This window comes from Eschscholzia californica, unplaced genomic scaffold, assembly GCF_041429995.1.
Source record: "Eschscholzia californica isolate CP2 unplaced genomic scaffold, dmEscCali1.0.p SCAF_3, whole genome shotgun sequence".
Lineage (NCBI taxonomy): Eukaryota > Viridiplantae > Streptophyta > Magnoliopsida > Ranunculales > Papaveraceae > Eschscholzia > Eschscholzia californica.
The window spans coordinates 11821673-11833700 of NW_028238420.1; the positions used below are offsets into that span (position 1 = coordinate 11821673).

Here is a 12028-nt window from a genome sequence, read left to right on the forward strand (position 1 = left end):
GAGAGAAACTCTTGTTTCTCTCACATGCGGTTCAAGTGAGAGTCCCTAGAGGCCGGTTGTGTAGCCTTGTTGCATAGTTTATATCGTGTTATATTTGGAAAAAGGTAAATGATAGGCCTAAAATGATAGATTACACTTGCTGTTAATTGCCCAACAAAAGGGCTTTAATTTGTTAAGATTGACCAAAAAATGTCAAACGTGAAGAGACCTGCCAGGATAGTCCCACATAAACAAATATAAGTTTCAGCACAGAGCTACTCAGGTCATTCTCTGCATATGAACCAAAAACATATAAAGTGTAAACATAAGGGAAACTGTTATCTTTTGTCCTTTGATCTTCCTCGTCATGTTTAACGAGTTTTCTATCATAAAGTAAAGCATGGAGTTCTTTTTACGTTCCATTGTCTTCTTTGCTTTTAAGATAGAATCTACAGGGTTAACCTTCTCGATATTCTTAAACGAAGGGACCGTTGCATGCGTGAATCGAGAGAGATTACCCCATGCGTCTGCCTTCATCATATCATGGATGGTCTTGTAACCTTCAAATACTCTCATGTTGAGCATTACTAGTAGCGTCGTACGTTTATCATTGGTTGAGTTTTTGTCACTAACTCTTGCCGTGTACAAGTGAATTATGTACGATATTAGCCCTGTGATTACATCGTTCATCGTCTGTTCATCAATTAATAAAACTATTAACATGCAATAGAAACTACCGGTGAATCGAAAATTTAACATTCTAATGGGAGTATATTTGAAGAGAAAAACTTTAGACAACGGTTTCAAAAAACTATCGCTAAATTATATAAGACAAACTTGTCTCAAATAAGTTATAACAAAGATTTGAACCACATTTTGGTCTTTGTTTTACCATAGACTGGCAAAAAGAATTTCTATCCTAGGAAAGCTTTTATTAGAAGATCCCTATATTTTTAACCACGTTTGTGGGTCTTATAAAAAATTTTGCACATAGAAAAGATTCAAACCATATAGCCTCCATAATAACCTCGATAATGAAAAGAATATATGTTACGACGTGAGCTACCATAACGCATAACGTTTATTAGGTCTTTGCAGTGAAAAGAAACACATCTTACTAGCTACTAACAAAAATGACTTATTAATATGTTCCTTTTGTTCTTTATTTTATTGCGTAATAAACATCGATTGATCGGAATAACTACGTCTTGGTTTGGTCATGATAGAAAATAAAAGAAGGAGACAAGATAGCTTACCGCTTTGAGTTTGGATTTATCTTGTTTAAAACTAAGTGAATGAACATTGATTGCCCTGAATAGCTGTGTCTCCTTTGCTGTCACAAATGACCTTATTGCTGACGGATGATCTTCCAAAACCGTGCTCTTTAGTAAGTTCAAAACCAAATCAAAACCAGAATTCTTGCATGTAACAAAAGTACCCACAAGTTCTTGCCTTTCCTTTTCCCCAGTGCCAATGGAGGAAAGGTATGTGGAAGAGCCGAAGAGATGGGTTATCTGCCCTTCTATAGGAACTCATAAGAACTTTCAAAAACGAATAACCGTCACCAATTGCATGATTGAACTTAAAAATAAGAGATCCAGCTCCATGGAAAGTTGGATCTTTAATTAAATGAACTTCCCACAAAGGTTTATTTTCTGAAAATCTTTCACTACTTAACTTTGAGAAGTATTCATTTCTCAAGTATTCTTCGGTACCTTCTCTACCTAAACTTGGAAGAAACGTGGAAACGATATGATGATCTTCTAATTGAACATCGGTTGTCTTCCACCTTTTAACACCTTTCTTATCAGTTAGAATAATCGAACAAAAACGTGTAGTTGTAGGTAGAACTATGTCGCGAAGAATATCAATAGTTTCTGATTCAGTCATGGGAGTTTCGAGCTCCAAACTACCAATATGACTAATGTTAGTTTGGAACTGCTAAGGGACTGGGATATTGGGCTAACTGGAGGGCATAATTCTTCTCCTAAATCTTTTTGTATCAAATTGTAATGAGAGTGAGATTCCATTTTGGCTCCAAATCTAGGGCTTGTTTTTTTTGTATCACTTGCCTATGTGATCAAGAGTTTAAATAGCATATGTAGAAAAGTATTATCCAATTTTCGGATCGTCTAGATCCTCTTTACTTATGACCAATTGGTTCCGTGTGTGATGTTGGTAAAGTTAACATGATGTACAAGCTCAGCCCAGCATGTGGTGGATGTTAGTGTCGCTCGAGCTCCACATCACTCAGTAAAAAGAGATTTTGGTAGGCTCAAACTACGCCACACATGAAGGGGTGTGAGAATAGTCTAACACTTACACATGGTACTCCACTCCTATACAGATTGTGCTGAATCAGGTCTTCAAACTTACTAAAACCTGAGAGTTGAGCCCTTAATGGAGAATGCAATGTACAACTACCTTGGACGTGAGGTGTAGTAGGATTGTTTAATTATCAAAATGAGTCCACCATTCATGACATTGTACAAATGGTTTTTATGTTCGGACCGTCTCAACTGCTCTTGGGAGAAATGGGAGGTGATGGGTCAATAATTTATTTTATTTTTTTTGAAGAAAGGTCAATAAATGTTGATCCTTTAATTAGATCCTTGTTACCAGTCGTCTTTACAAAATCGAGAACAAGAAGGAAAAGAAAAATAGGAGAAAAAGAAGAATAAACGCTAGAAGGAGGGGTCGAACCTCCGACCTTGTGGTTAACAGCCACACGCTCTAACCAACTGAGCTATTCCAGCTTCCATGGTGAATGTTATCATTCTAGATAATTGTTACTAACCGAATAGCCGACACCCGCATTACCCGAGTTCTTCATGGGCTTGGGCGGATAATGGTCAAGGTGAATCTTAGAATTACCCGTCCGATTTGTCCGACTACCCTAATAACCAATAAAGGTTCCTAACCGCCCGAACACGTTGTATTATTACTCACGAGTACCCGTACCCGCCCGAGCACGTTGTAATTGTGAAGAAGTGGATGGCCTACATTAATTCCATGTATGTGCCTTGATCTGAGATGTGCGTGTTGTAATGTCCTTTATTGAGCCTTGTTACCACAAATCAGTTCGAACGGACAAGTCACAGTGATTGGGCGCCAGATTTGGGGAATCCTTTCTTCCCTTCCTTTCTCTCACCCTTCTCCATCTAAGAGCATCTCCAAACGTCAAACCTCTATATTGGCATAATCTTTATATTTTCACTCCTTAAATAGAGTTTCACTCCAAACCCAAAATACTATTCAAGTCTCTATATTGATATTTTTGTTATTTTTTTTTTTAGTTTAAAATTTGTAACTTATTATTTTTATTACTTATAACTTCTAAAATTTGATAAGTTAAATATAATTAATATAGATTATATATAAAAACATTATATTAAAAATACATATAATATTAGTGATATTACAATGCGTACATTACTACAAATTACGAAAATATAAACTAATATTGTTACGCATTAAGAAATGCTTTGGTTGAGCATTTATAGGCAAGACTGGGTGATACTTCGTCTTAGAAAAAATGATTAATTAAATTCTACGAGACGATATGATCTTATTTATTATCTAATTTTGTATTTTGTTACGTATTTTATGTTTATTAATAAAATTTTAATTATGGCAATTTATAATTATATAATTAATTAAATAGTATTATTAGTTTACTAGAATACAAAAAGTAATAGGACATAAGTGTCAATTCATAAAACATATTAAGGACTCAAGTATAAATTTTATGGGAACTAAGGACCAAAAATCTATTATGTCAAATCAGCTCTGTAATCTAAAGAAGTGAATAGTGAGCCTTCACATGTGAAGGCTCACTATTCACCATTCTCTACATTATAGAGAAGTAGAGGAGCCTTTGGAGCTTCAAAATCTCTATATATGAAGAAATAGAGCACGTTTGGAGATGCTCTAATAATTCTAGAGAGAGCAGGAAAGGAAAGTTTTTTATTATTTGAAAAGAGAGATCTTTCAAAAAGAGAGAGAATGGGAACGAAAAAGAAAGAGAGCTGGAGATAGAAAGTACTAAGAAGGAAAGGGAGGTGAGGAGATAAAAATCAGAGAAGGTTTTCGAATTAAAAGATATTCTACATAGAGAAAATCATGGAGATTCATTGAATATTGATGAAGATCATTATAGAGGGAGAGAGAGAGAGAGACAGAGTTGGGATTCGACCGGAAATGGAATTTTCAGAGAGAGAGGGAAAGTATTTGCAGATTTTCAGAGTGGTTGAAGGAGAAGAATATTTGTAGAGAGGGTCAAATGGTCTTAGAGGATTATCTTGTATAAGAAGAACTTTGAACTATATTTATTTGAGTCTCTAAAAAGAAGAAAATCGTGATGAAAATGAAGGAGGCCGACACAGAAGAGAGAACCCTGCCAGTTAGGAATAAAAAATGGAGTTCTTTCTTTGAAGAATAATTTCCATGAATATCATGATTTGGTGAACCAACGTTTTTAAGAAGAAAAATGATGAAGTACCAGCCTCTCTCACTCACTCGTACACCGTCTCGTCTAAGTAACGAATAAGACAAGGAGTATTTTGGTCTTTCCACACACCGTAAGCAAGGCGATTCCACATAGGGGCATGTGTAGGCTCCATTGAGTAATGCCCAAATGTGTCCAAAAAACTCACGTCTAGGGCACGAGTTCAAACACTATTGAAAATTCAAGCACCAATGACTAATCAAAGGTTGTGTTTGATAGCAATTTAGAGAAAGGAAAAAAAATAGAGAAAAATTTACTCCGAGAATTTTTTTCACCAAGAAATATTTTCTCCGTTACACTTTTCACATTTTCCATAGTTTGGTTCGTTAAAAGAAAAAAAATTAATTGTTGATTTTCTCCATTTTCACTGTTTGTTTTGTTAAAGAATTTTTTTTCGTTTTATCCAAATTTCATGTTTCATCATTGTCGCACATAAACGTCAGAAAAAAAAAATTGTTTAATTCGAAATTGTTTGTCATAATAATGATCACAAATAAATTTGTTGATTATAAATTTGTGTGGGCATATACCCTTCAACAAGGTATCATGACTTCACAAATAAAACATATACAGATTATGATCTTTCTCTCCAAGAGTGAGATTAGCTTATGAAGTCACAAATAGTTTACCAGTTTTTAGGATACATGGTCAACAGAGAGAGAGAGAGAACATTAGTCCTTACAACAGGGTCTTGGATTAGGGGACATGAATCAAACAAATCAACGGTTATCATTGATTGAACCATAACACTATCATCACGATTAATTAATAAATCCATCAACCAAATGACTTCCAACCAATCCAACACCATCAATAACAACAATTCTTAATCTTTTTATTTTTAAATCTAAATGGAATTTTTCCAATTGAATCTAGGATTTTTGAGCCAGGGGTCCAAAAAGTGGGGGGTTAAATGAAAAAAAATCCTAAGTTGCCTAAAAATGAGGTGCAGGTCCTAATGTCAGGGAAAATATTTGTTTACCTTTTTTTTTTTTCTTCCTTTATTGCCCCTCGACTTGACCCAGCCCTTCTCTCTCCCACGTTTTTTGAGGGATCATTAAATACCCGTCCCTATCTCACAGGATATCACATCCTTCCTCCCTCCTTTCGCGCCAACAGCTTCTCCCTTCTTTCCTTTTCTTTCTCTCTCTAAATTATCAAGCCATTAATCCTGAGTTTCCCCCCCATTTTGCCAAATTTTTGGGCGAAATTTTTGGGATCCCGCTCTTTCTCTATTGATCAGTTTCAAAATCTTTGAAAAGTTTTCAAATTTCATCTTCCAACCTATTTATACCACCCACTGTCTTAATATCTTCCAACCAGAATCTGCTCTTATCTTCCAACCTTTTCAGGTAATTCCTCTTAAATGAGCAAATCCTATTTGTCTTCAATGATAGACTTTAAGGAAGCTGAATATTCCATTTGTTCTTTTAAGGAAGATGATAATGCCTTTTAAGGAAGAGGATAATGCCTTTTGTAAATGAAACTTTGACATTCCAAAAGGACAGACAAAGTGAAAGGAATATTTTTCTATTCTGTACATTATATTTTCATACCTTAAAAGGCATTATCATCTTCATTTTTCATACCTTCTTCATTTTTCATACCTTCTTCATACCTTCTTCATTTTTCTTTTCCCTCCAGTATGCAATGGATATTGAAGGAATGCTTTTTGGGGACATTGTTGCACGACGTCCTCTCTGGTGAAACAAACTTCAACTTAGTTGTAACAGTATACAATGGATATTTTGTTTTTTCTTTTCTTTAAATTATCGTTTCATACCTTCTTTATTTTCTCTCTCTATCCAGGTTGGATCGTGATTTTTTCGGCTATACTTCATCTACTTCTGCTGCAACATCATCAGAAATGATGAACCACAATCAAGCATCTAATAAGTAAGTTTGGAACTAACTTGAACTTTACTGTTTCGTTATTGTTTTACTTAAAATAATAATTTGGTGAGTACACATTTTAATTTACTGAAATCCAAACTCTGCTCAGTACATATTTTCATTTACCAGGAAGAAAACTGTTTCCTTACCTAATAATAATTTACCTGTGCCATTTATATGAACCAGTAACAAATGTCTAATAAGTATGTGTGGAAGTCATTACATATTGTTGATTGTTGTGTACTTATAACCAGCTCTTACTTTACGGTAAATCCAATAGTTTTATGGTTCAGTATACATGAATACTTCAAATTTTGGTTAGTACATATTTATGTTTACCGTGAACAAGAATATGTTCAGTAAATATTTATGTTTACCGAAAACAAAACTATTTCCTTACCTAAATTAAATTCAGATGTCAATGATATGTTTGTTTTGTGCAGTCTCCCACTGGATTTTTCAAGAAATTCCTCTCTCTTGGTTGAGGATGCATGTACTGCCATTGTCAGGGCTGAACCTCTAAGGTCTGCTAGCTGGCCTGGGGTGTTTACACATTTGGGGCAGGAATTCCCTGGAGGCGCCAACGCCTTTCGAAATGCACTTGGACGTTATTCAATAAAGCACAGGTACAATTTTAATTATTTGAAGAATGATCTTGATCGTATTACTTGCGTATGCAAATCCCCAAAATGTTCTTGGACCATTCACGTTGTGGCTCCTCTGAAGTCAAGGTCAATGTTTGTTCTAAAAGCTTACAACCCTGTGCACACATGCCAAGATTTTATAATGTCAGATAATAAGCCAAGATTATCAACTGAAAGTGTTAGCTTATTAATAGTCGATGACATTAGGGAGAATCTGACCAAAAGTACTAAAGACATTGTCAGATCTTTCAAGAAAGACTATGGAATTCAACTCAACTACTACTATTCATATTAGGCTCGAAACAGGAGTATTTCTTTGGCCTATGGGGAGGAAGCTGATTCTTATGCCAAACTCAATTGGTATGTTGATGCCCTATCACGTTCTAACCCTAATAGTTTAATTGATCTTCAAGTTGATAAAGATTCCCACCGTTTTGTTCGAATATTTATTGCTCTTGGAGCATGCATCCAAGGTTTCAAGCACTGTCGCCCATTGATATTTGTTGATGGTACTTTTGCGAAAACGAAATACAATGGGTGCATTCTTGCAGCTGTAGCGAAGAATGGCAATGATGGTAAGTATTTCACCAATATTTTCCGTCCGGTACACAATTTTATTTACTGGCTTTTTTTTTATTTCCTGTTCTAACTACTGCCATATGTACTTTGCAGGTTTTTTTGTTATCGCCTATGCTGTCGTTGACGTAGAAAATGATCTAAACTGGACCTGGTTTTTTTGTAACTTGGCGAAAATGGTTGATAATAGTGAGTCTTTGACTTTTATGTCGGACAGGCACAATGGTATTATAAATGCAGTTTCCAACATTTTCCCAACCGCGCACCATTCATTCTGCGTTTGGCATCTAAGAAACAATTTGAATGTACGTGTAAAGAATGGTGCGAAGAAGTCGGACTATTTCCAATCCCTCATGTTTAAGGCGGCTAGAGCCCTTACTATATCGGATTTTCAGAAGTACACTTCTGAACTTGTAGTCATGGGTGGCAATGCTGTGGATGCATTTCTTCACTCTGTAAATCCGGAACATTGGGCTGATGTTTTCTTCCCAGGAAAAAGGTACGGTTTAATATGTTCTTCGCTCTCGGAATCCTTCAATTCGTGGAAAAGGGATGAGAGAGTTCTTCCAATAACCGTAATGCTAGATATGTTGAGGATCAAAATTATGAACATGATGAATGCCAGAAGAACTGAGTCGGCAACTTGGGACTCTTTCTTGTGCCCTAAGGTCAACGAAAAAATGCAGTCTAGATTCAACGTTGCCTGTAGCTGGAAGGTAATACAATCAGGTAAATTTGTGTATGAAGTAATGTCCATGCCGAGTCACTCTGTGGACCTTGGGGCTCTTACATGCACATGTCGTAAGTGGCAAGTCCAAGGTATCCCTTGTGAGCATGCCATATTGTGTATTAAAGTGCATGGAGGTGATTCATCATCCTTTTTTGATCCCGCTGTTACAACGGATGCATACTGTAAGACTTATAGTCATTCCATAAATCCTGTCCCATCTTTCGATCAACCAACAACGTTTGAGGAAGCCAGCAAGATACTTCCTCCTTTAACCAAGAAACGTCCGGGCAGACCACGTTCTGTAAGAATTGAAAGTTCTGGAAACTTTAGAAAGAGGCAGCGGATATGCGGTAGGTGTAAGAAGCTCTCTTATCACAACCGTGCTTCGTGCAACGAAGCGATTTAGTGATTGAAATGGTTTTTATATCAGCAGCAAAAACTAGGGGCACTCTACAACTTTGAAAAGCATTTACAGTGTTGGGAGCTTTTCAAATTTTTGAAGAGAGTCACATTTTAGCCTTGTGCTGCTTTGATTTTTTTTTTGTATCTTTTGTCGAACTTAATGTATTTGTGTTTAAAGTCAATGTATTATCTTATATTTTGTTAGTGTGTATTGTGCCTGAACATAATGCATGATATGAAACTTTTAGTTTTATCCAGTACATTTTTCTATTTACCAGAAAGTTTAAGTTTTGTCCAGTAAATTTTTTTATTTACCGGAAAGTTTAAGTTTTTCCAGTGTGGTGATTTAATTTTTTCTAAGTCAAGTCGAGTACATATTTTTATTTACCGGAAATTATTTTATGTTTTGAGAATATATTTTCTCGAAGGGATTTTTTCTAAGTTTTGTCTAGAACATTTTTTTATTTACCGGAAGTTTTGTCTAAGTTTTGTCCAGTACATGTGGATTTTCCGTAAAATTTCTATGTTTTTTTGGGAGAAATTTCTAAGTTGTTGTGTCTAGAACAATAATAGAGTTTTGTCCAGTACATGTGGATTTTACTCAAAAATATATTCAGTACAATTTGTTCTAAGTTGTGTTTAGTAAATTGTTTTATTTACCAGAAATAATTTGTTTTCCCGGGATTTTTTCCGAAAAATTTTTAAGTTTGGTCGAGTACATATTTTTATTTACCGGAAAGTTAAATTTTTCCCGGATTTTTGGATATTTTTTCCTAAGTTATGTCAAGTACATAATTTTGTTTACCGGAAATTTTTTGTTTTCCCGGCATATTTTATGGAAAATTATCAAGTTTTTTCGAGTGAAAACATATTTTTTTCCAATACAAAACTTACAAATTTTCACAATAACAAAACCTTCCAAGTTTTTTCGAGTGAAAACATATTTTCACAATAACAAAACCTTCCAAGTTTTTTCCAGTACTTAGTAACAGTTAACAAACACAAACATAATTTTCACATAAACTATTTATGACCCTTCATTTATCACCCTTCTCCATACCTCCTTTGATTCCTCCAAAATTTTGAAAGTTACTTCTACCCCCTTTCTTCTTGCTTTGTCTGCATAAGTTTCCACCTGCGTGCAGGACCCCGGGAAATTGGACTGGTTGCTTATGTTGAAGATATCCTCCAACTGGAGCATTACGTAGATTCCACAGTCTGGACTGTTTGATTCAAAAATAAAATGTGAGTTTAAAGAAACTCAATAACTACTAAAGTAAGGAAGCAAAATTTAGACTCACCTATCCCCTTGCTGAGGGCAGTCAACCTCCTTTACATAGGATATCTTTTTCGTCATCCTTTCTTTAGCGTATTGCCCACTTCGTTTGCGCGTGCACTTCATCTTTATCAATGTCTCTGCCAGCTGCGATGCAAATTTCTTTGCATTATTGTTGCATTGCTTAGCCAGGTTAGTGTCACGCTGCAAAGAGTTGTAGTGCTTCCATTCATTTTCTTCAAATTCATAGACAAGCAGAGTCCAATGATGACCCTCGAATGAGTCATCAGTGTACGGCGTATTCAGTGGCGCACACAACGTTGTAGTATGATCTTTGATGTATTGCGCTTCCAGCCGTTGATTTAAATTGGCCTCAATACTTGCCTGACTCCGCTCTTGTTTTATCAAGGTCTGCAAACCATTTAAATTCAGTGACTACTATTTAAATTCAGTGACTACTATTTACTCAACACTCCGCTGATTTAAATTCAGTATTGGCCTCAATACTCCGCTGATTTAAATTCAGTGACTACTATTTACTCAACACCATTTAAAAATGAATTATATGTTTGACAAGGAAACTTACAAAAAGCAATGAAGATAGGAAAATAACTTCTTTGTTCATGTCTCGGGCGTCCTGTGCAAGGTGGTCCTCAAACCAGTCTATGATTTGCGAGTCACATCCCCGAATCATCATAAGTTCATCCAAATCTTTTGCTTTCAGGCAATGTTCTTTATCCTTGTTCCAGACTTCGAGGTTGTACATAAAATCCAATCCAGCCACACAATTATTTTCCAGAAAGATATACATTTACTATACAAATTGTTTACCATACATTTTTTTTTTACCAGACATTTAATTATTTACCAGTTACTAAGTTATTTACCTTGTCCACCCGTATGTCATGAATTCTAGCATTAGTGATTTTTCTTTCTCCTGGACGTAGGGCCATAACCCTCCCTGTCTCCAGGTACTTATTGGTTCTTTCACTTGTTTCTTCATTGTGATCGACTCTATATCAATCACAGGGAATTTAATGGCAGCTGCTGCTCTGGATGTTTGTTTTCGGGTTCTGGGGTTATCCTTGACCCTTTTGATAAGAGATGTTGGTTTAGCAATTGACCCTTTCTGTGTCTTCGATACTACTCGTTTTGGGGGGCTCACGTGTGGTGATTTAATTTTTCTACTTGTTCCAACATGATCCAATTTTTTGGATACTTCTTCCACCGATGCTCTCCCCATTTCTGCAATATCGGCGAAATTCTCTTCAGCTGTTTGGCAAACATCATCTCCCTGCTGTGATGGTGGAGTCCACACAATAATTTGCGTCCCCAAGTTAAGATCAAAACTTGGGAAATCATTGCTGTCATCCTTCATAATATCTGTCAAATAATGTATATTCAGAAAAATAATGTTTTTAACAAACTAGGAAACTTTAATTATTTCACCACATAATTTGGCAACATTACCTCTCTTGGGAGGCATCTCTTTTTCATAAGTATCATCCACCCACCCTGCATGCTCACTAGACAAATTGATATGAACCTCATCTTCATCATCCATCTCATCATTTCCTTCTTCATCCAGCTTGGCTTTCTTTTTTTCCTCTCCCTCATTGCCTTCATCATTTAGCATGCTTATTATACTTTCACAGAAAAAGAATAAAACTGAAAAAGAATAATATTTACTGAGAATATAAAATAAAATAGAAACTATTTCATTACCATCTTCATTGCCATCGCTATCATCTTCGTCACTGTCTTTAAGTTGATACTTATTACTCCGATCATTTTTCTTGTCCTTCCTTTCATCTTTCTCCTCTTTCTCATCTTTGTCACTTCCATCCTCGCTTCCATCTTTCTCCTTTTCATCTTCGTCACTGTCATCATCTTGTTCCTCATTATCATCTTTCTCATCATCTTCCTCATTATCATCTTTATCATCATCTTCCTCATTATCATCTTTCACATCATCTTCCTCATCATCTTTTTCTCTACCCTCATCCTCACTTTCTTCTCCT

The 12028-nt window shown here is 35.6% G+C and overlaps 2 protein-coding genes across 2 annotated transcripts; one reads left to right on the forward strand and one right to left on the reverse strand.

Annotated features, from left to right (window-relative positions):
- Positions 1 to 258: 258 nt before the first annotated feature.
- LOC147548433 (wax ester synthase/diacylglycerol acyltransferase 11-like) lies at positions 259 to 1869 on the reverse strand. Its single transcript, XM_086668046.1, has 3 exons — positions 1432 to 1869; positions 1236 to 1361; positions 259 to 672 (listed from the first exon to the last, which is right to left on the reverse strand). Exons 1-3 carry the CDS (start codon positions 1867 to 1869, stop codon positions 259 to 261), a joined length of 978 nt encoding a protein of 325 aa, XP_086524172.1.
- Positions 1870 to 7805: 5936 nt separating this feature from the next.
- Positions 7806 to 8735, forward strand: LOC147548434 (uncharacterized). The gene has a single exon (XM_086668047.1). It carries the CDS (start codon positions 7806 to 7808, stop codon positions 8733 to 8735), a length of 930 nt encoding a protein of 309 aa, XP_086524173.1.
- The last annotated feature ends 3293 nt before the right edge of the window (positions 8736 to 12028 follow it).

Excerpts from the sequence above, each read along its gene's own strand:
- LOC147548433 (XM_086668046.1), bottom strand. The coding sequence starts at position 1,869 with ATGACTGAATCAGAAACTATTGATATTCTTCGCGACATAGTTCTACCT. Across the intron at positions 1,362-1,431 it reads GGCACTGGGGAAAAGGAAAG|AGCACGGTTTTGGAAGATCA; the intron begins GCAAGAACTTGT and ends AACTTACTAAAG. Across the intron at positions 673-1,235 it reads ATAAATCCAAACTCAAAGCG|ACGATGAACGATGTAATCAC; the intron begins GTAAGCTATCTT and ends ATTGATGAACAG.
- LOC147548434 (XM_086668047.1), top strand. The coding sequence starts at position 7,806 with ATGTCGGACAGGCACAATGGTATTATAAATGCAGTTTCCAACATTTTC.